The following is a 7,005-nucleotide window of genomic DNA, read 5'->3' as shown; positions in this document are numbered from 1 at the left end:
TGTTGAAACATCTCAACTGGTATTCTGCCAATTCCTGGAGGCTTGTTTTTCACCAATGCCTTCAGTGCAGCTTGGACTTCTTCCTGCAGTACCATCGGTTCCTGATCACATGTTGCCTCCTGAAATGGTTGAACATTGACTAATTCTTTTCAGTATAGTGATTCTGTGTATTCCTTCCATCTTCTTTTGATGCTTCCTGTGTTGTTTAATATTTTCCCTGTAAAATGCTTCAATATAACAACTGGAGACTTGAAATTTTTCTTCAGTTCTTCCAGCATGAGAAATGCTGAGCATGTTCTTCACTTTTGGTTTTCTATCTCCAGGTCTTTGCACATTTCATTATAATACTTTACTTTGTCTTCTTGAGCTACTGTTTGAAATCTTCTGTTCAGCTTTTTGACTTCATCATTTCTTCCTTTCGCTTTAGCTGCTCAACGTTCAAGAGCATGTTTCAGAGTCTCTTCTGACATCTATTTTGGTCTTCTCTTTCTTTCCCGTCTTTTTAATAATCCCTTGCTTTCGCCATGTATGACGTCCTTGATGTCATTCCACAGCTCTTCTGGTCTTCGGTGATTAGTGTTCAACGCATCAAATCTATTCTTGAGATGGTCTCTAAATTCAGGTGGGATGTACTCAAGGTCATACTTTGGCTCTCATGGACTTGTTCTAATTTTCTTCAGCTTCAACTTAAACTTGCATATGAGCAATTGATGGTTTGTTCTGCAGTTGGCTCCTGGCCTTGTTCTGACTGATGATATTGAGCTTTTTCATCATCTCTTTCCACAGATGTAGTCGATTTGATTCCAGTGTATTCCATCTGTCAAGGTCTACGTGTATAGTCACCGTTTATGTTGTTGAAAAAAGGTGTTTGCACTGAAGAAGTCATTGATCTTGCAAAATTCTGTCATGCAATTTCTGGCATCGTTTCTATCACCAAGGCCATATTTTGCAACAACTGATCCTTCTTCGTTTCTAACTTTTGTATTACAATCACCAGTAATTATCAATGCATCCTGATTGCATGTTCGATCAATTTCAGACTGCAGAAGCTGGTAAAAATCTTCAATTTCTTCATCTTTGGCCTTAGTGGTTGGTGCGTAAATTTAAATAATAGTCGTATTAACTGCTCTTCCTTGTAGGCATATGGATATTATCACTGATAGCATTGTACTTCAAGATAGATCTTGAAATTTTTTTTGATGATGAATGCAACACCGTTCCTCTTTGAGCTGTCATTCCCGGCACAGTAGACCAAATGATTGTCCCATTCAAAATGGCCAATACCAGCTCACTCCGTTTCAGCTCACTAATGCCTAGGATATCGATCTTTATGAGTTCCATTTCATTTTTGACTGTTTCCAATTTTCCTAGATTGATACTTCATACATTCCATGTTCCGATTATTAATGGATGTTTGCAGCTGTTTCTTCTCATTTTGAGTCCTGCCACATCAGCAAATGAAGGTCCCGAAAGCTTGACTCCACCCATGTCATTAAGGTTGACTCTACTTTGAGGAGGCAGCTCCTCCCCAGTTATCTTTTGAGTGCCTTCCAACCTGAGGGGCTCATCTTCTGGCACTATATCAGACATAGTTCCAATGCCTGCTATTCATAAGGTTTTCACTGGCTAATTCTTTTCAAAAGTAGACCTCCGGGTCCTTCTTCCTAGTCTGTCTTAGTCTGGAAGCTCAGCTGAAACCTGTCCTCCATGGGTGACCCTGCTGGAATTTGAATACCGATGGCATAGCTTCCAGCATAACAGCAACACGCAAGCCCTCACAGTACAACAAACTGACAGATGCATGGGGGAAGAAACTGACTAGCCCTGAGGAAACTAGCATGAATAATAAAATTTTTTTAATTTTAATAAAAATATGATTTGGATATATTTATTAACCACTATATAAAAGGTTTCCCTCATTTTAAAAAATACAGTATCTTTAATAAAAGTGAGGGTGGTATTAATTTCTCAGGGTTGTTGTAAGGATTAACAATGACTGACAGATGTTGATGGGAAAATACTGTTTCTAAATTATTTCCTTCAATAGTTGCCACTTATCCAAGAATACTAATAACTAACCTAAAAATAATCCATGTCCTTTTTTCTACCTATCCATTTTTTCATAATTTTTAGATATTAAACTTAGATCTTTATGGCAATGGACCAGAAGTGCCCTCACCATCTTCTTTGATGGTCCTCGTCCTTTGTCAAGCCCCTAACATGGCAGATGCAGATGCAGATGCATCTCAGCCTCCATCTTTCATAGTCTATTCCATTTATCATAGAGCTGTCTTACTGGGATAAGAATGAGCATTCTATTTTGTTCTCAATTTTTAAATATATTCAACATCAGGATACAGATACAGTGATTCCTGACTATCTATTTTCAATGAGATAATTAATGATCTATAAATAAAATCACAAATTAATAGTAATAAATATTTACAGAAATATCACTAGAGCAGGAAGAATTTAAACAGTCTTTGGAAACATAATCACTGCCAAATTTATCTTTTTAAAGTTTATATAGCATGTTCTCTTAACTTCTTTTATAAAACATAGCTAATATTGCTGTAGTTAGTTTTTAAGTATTGAAATTTCCTAAATATAATTATTTTTAAGGAAGAAGAGCTTAAAGAAGACAGAAGGGCAGAAAAAGGGGAGAGGGGAAGGATAAGAAGAAACAGAAAAAGAAAGAGAATTTTTAAATAGACTCACCTCCAACCACCTTGGTTTCTTTCTGCGTTTGACTGAATAGATTTAGACACAGAATCTTGACTTGTCAGGGGACGAGAAACTGAATGTGGTATTTGCCTTCAAAGAAATACGTCTTGTTAAATATGAATACTTTGTTTCCAAATTCAGAAACGTAAAATATACACATAATAATAGCATCAGTCAGTAATAGACATATACTCATTGGTTTATATCTTTCCACATACCTTGTGTTCATTGTTTTTGATAAAGGAGGCAACTCTGGCTTCATAGCTTCCCAGGCCCAATCTTAAAAGATATAAGTAGCATAAATAAAAGCAAGATAGATAATATTTTTCAAAATAATTATTTCATACTTATTTAATTTGGGGATTAAAAAACTTAAAGAAGAAAAATCTTGAAGATTTAGACTTGTTCTTCAATAGCACTTTGTCGTGGAATTTGTTACAGCTTACGTCATTATTTTTTCTAGATGTCTTTCTTTCCCATTATATTTTAAGTGAAAATAATAGTTTAATCAGTATCTCTTCCACAGTCAATACTAGTATAGCACCTTGTACTTTGTAAATGAATTCAGTCTAATCCAATGTTTCTCAAAATTTTTTGATCCCAACCCACAGCAAAAAATACTTTATAACCCAGAATATATATATATATGTGGTGTGTGTATGTGTGTGTGTGTAGAGGTGGAGAAAGAATATCGCAAAATTTTCACCATTAATTCTTGCCCTTATCATCTGTGATGCACTCTGGTATTTGCTATTCTATTATAGTTTAATTTTTTTCTAAATAGTTATTTTAAAGAATAGTTGTATCTCACCCTGCCTAACAGATTAAGACAAAAATTAGAAAAACCCTGCACAGTGCAAATGGTTAAGCGCTGGACTAAGTGAAAGACTGGCAGTTCAGACCACCCCCCACCCCCCACCAGAGGAGCTTTAGAAGAAAGGCCTAGTGAAAGTTCACAGCCTTGAAAATCCTATGGAGTGCAGTTCTACTCTGCAAACATGGGGTTGCCGTGAGTCGGAACCGAATTGATGGCATCTGGTTTGGTTTGGTTTTGGTCCTATCTCCTATCCAATATTAGAATCTCATCTTTAATATCTGACAGGTAGTAAACCTGGTCAGAGCTTGGAGAGTTCAGAGCTTCAGCAGGAAGCACATTTCCTATGGAGCAGCTCAAATTGTTATTTTTCAAGGTCAACATTTATGCTGCTTATAAAATTTTTTTTAAATGATGGAGAATTTTTTAAATTGTGTAAGATGAACAGGTAAATGCTACTTATACATATTTATGTGAATTTCTAATTTTTTGTCCATAAACATGGAATGTGTATGAACTTCATACCTCAAATTCCTCAAATATGGAAGAAAACAAAATTATAGATTTGGAAGTAGATTAATGCCTATGGGTGTACACTGGATGAAATTAACGACGTAAGTATTGCTATCTATATTTTTAAAATTCTAGTTGCATAAGATTCTATTAATATTTTTAAAGCCGAGTTCCAAAAAATGTAAAAATATATAACCAGTATGTACCAAGCATATTTCAGAATGTCTGCCTGCCCGCCCAGGCCTTCTCCAGAGGGGAGTAAGTAGTCAGCAAACCTTATGACCTCCTAGCACCCACCACCATAACTAATTGATTCAGAGAGTGAGAGGCCTAAATATAATCTAAGCCAGGATTTGGGTGGCCTCACTTAAAACCATGAGCTGAGTCTCCCTCCTCTAGGGTTTTAATCAAGAGATAGAGAAGGCAGTCAGCAATGGACTCAGAACTACAACTAAAATGTTATGTAAACTCCCAGCAAGGGCAATATAGTTAATGTGCTAGTAGAAGCTCTAAGGAAGCCAACTGAATGAAAGTAAAGAGCCAACAAAGGAAGAAGGGCAAAAATGCTAGAAGAGAAAACAGTCTACTGCCAAGTCCCAGAAATTCATGGGTTTCTGCCCTTCCTGAGGTCTACACTTTTCCGTGTTTCCCGTGTTTCTATGCACACTTATTCTTGTTCCTGAGACAATTGTAATCTCTCTGTTCTTTACCACCAAATGCCTAAGTCACAATAACCATATGTGGTTTGAAAAAGGAAAAAAAAAATCTTTACAATGTAGGCTACTACTTCAATAGAACAAAGGCTCCAGATCTAAGGTACTCCATTTAAATGCTAAGCCACCCTTGTAAACAAGGAAACTAAAGAATGTTGAGAAACAGCCAAGTAATCTCTATATTTGGATAGTGAAAAAAATAAAAATGGTAATAAAGTACATTTTCTTTATTCATATAGTAATACAGAAATGGTAATTGTCTATAATCCTAGTTCTTACTTTCTGAAATTTTTCACCTTACTTATTTTCTTACCTGCTGGTAAAGGTGGGAAATCATAACTGTCAGAAGCAGTGCTGATATTTGGGTCATTTTTAAGTGGATTAGAAGTTAATGGCTGTCTGTTCCTCTTTTTCTGATTGAACAATGGTACAGGCAAACAGCCTAAATTGAACATACCAATAAATTAGGACATAATAGGCAAATAGCCAGATCTAGTTACAAAATAATTACTAGTATGTAATAATACGTAATTTGAATTTGTCTACTTCTATATGCCAAATTTATATTTATTATAGATATATTTCTATATGTTTTAACTGATTCTTACATTCTTTTTAAGATCCTGACTAGTCTCATTTGTCTCTCTAAAAAGTCCTTCATTGTTCTACCGTAACATTTGCTCTCATTACCTCTTGATTTGAAAGTAATTCCCGTCTCCTCCCTCACTCCCAACTCTTTCCAAACTTACTTTTTGTTTTTCTATTTCCCTCCTCTGTGCTTGCCTATTACCATTTCAACCAGAGAAGAACCTTCAAGTACAATGGAAGTGAGGGAGAACCACACCTGTGCCTTCCAAAACCCTAACCTATCTTTGGACTATGGTGGCACACCCTTTAGGGTCATGGTTCTCAGACTTTCATTTGCCTAAGACTCATCTTTCTGCTTACTATGCAGGTTCCTGGAAATACACCTTCACAGATTTTTTGGTCTAGAACCCAAATTTTACAATTTTAACACACTCCCCAGTTGTCTGTAATACATATGTTCTGTGGATCACTTTGAGAATGCCCTAGAGATTGGTAACATCCAGCCCAGAAGAGAATAATTACTACTACCAACCCCTCCATGTGGGAGACCTGGGTCTCAAGTCAGGCCAAAAGTCAGAATTCATAAACTGTAAAACTAGAAAGGAATTCAGAAGAAAAAGAAGTCCAAAAAGCTTGCCCACTGTCACAGAGCAAGCAAGTGGAAGAACTCAGATTAAGACCCAAGCTTCCTAAATCTCAGTTTAGATCTCTTGCCACTGATACCATGCTCTAGCTGGTCCACCACCACTTGTACCATAGGAGAATGTAGACTCTGTGATCAGGTCTCTGATGAAAGGCTGGGAGAATGATGTGGGTGCTGGAGTTAGACTGCCTAGGTTTGAATTACAACTTCAAGGTATGAAAACATCAAATTGGGTTTGAATTATAACCTCAAAGTACAAACTTGGGCAATTTCTCTAAACTCTTTGGGACAGTATTCCAAACACTAAGAGGGAGGGTATCATAGTGATTAAGAGCTTGGACTGCAGAGCCAGATCCCTAGGTCCAAACCCTGGCCCTGCCACTTACTAGATTATTTAACCTTTCTGTGTATCAGATTCTCATCTGGATGAGATGAGATATACGATGATAATAATAATACTTATCTCAGAGGGGTGGTACAAAGATTAAATGAATTAATATGTATAGTTAAATATCTAGACTACAGTACATACACCACAAATAATATCTATATACCAATAATTATATAATCCTTATGCTAATAAAATGGTAAAGCAGAGATGGTAGAAGAAGCTGTTAGGGAGACAGAAGTGCTTCTGAAAATATTTTGAAAAATTCACAAATACAAAGAAAAAGAAATCTGTTTCTTTGTTTCTAGCTTAAAACCACAAAACAACTCAAGCACATAGGGTGTGTAGAAAAAACACTAGAGTAAATCCAGGAAATTTTGATTCTACCCCCACCTCTGCCACTAAATGTTTTACCTTGAGAAAGTCATTTCATTTCCTTGAGCCTAAAAAAAAAAGACGCTAGACTAGATGTTCAAACTTTTTAGAAGTTTCTTCCAAAATATTCCATCTATAAACTATACAAGCCTTATACAATATACCAAAAACATAGAAAAATTAAAAATAAAATTTGTTCAATACCTGCTGTACTTCGAGTTGAATTTTCATTTAAGTTTCTCTTCAT

At 36.0% G+C, this 7,005-nt stretch overlaps 1 protein-coding gene across 1 annotated transcript in view; it reads right to left on the bottom strand.

The window, feature by feature from the left end:
• SPATA22 (spermatogenesis associated 22) overlaps positions 1–7,005 on the bottom strand; it is a 26,953-nt gene extending 19,948 nt beyond the window's left edge. The window contains exons 1-4 of the mRNA XM_004376135.1: positions 6,963–7,005; positions 5,078–5,206; positions 2,943–3,003; positions 2,719–2,814 (exon numbers count right to left, since the gene is read on the bottom strand). Of these exons, the coding sequence (XP_004376192.1) occupies positions 2,719–2,814; positions 2,943–3,003; positions 5,078–5,206; positions 6,963–7,005 (329 nt within the window). The remainder of the gene's footprint in view (positions 1–2,718; positions 2,815–2,942; positions 3,004–5,077; positions 5,207–6,962) is intronic.

This window comes from Trichechus manatus, unplaced genomic scaffold (genome assembly GCF_000243295.1).
Source record: "Trichechus manatus latirostris isolate Lorelei unplaced genomic scaffold, TriManLat1.0 scaffold00040, whole genome shotgun sequence".
Taxonomy (NCBI): domain Eukaryota; kingdom Metazoa; phylum Chordata; class Mammalia; order Sirenia; family Trichechidae; genus Trichechus; species Trichechus manatus.
This window is presented reverse-complemented; position numbering and strand designations above follow the sequence as displayed.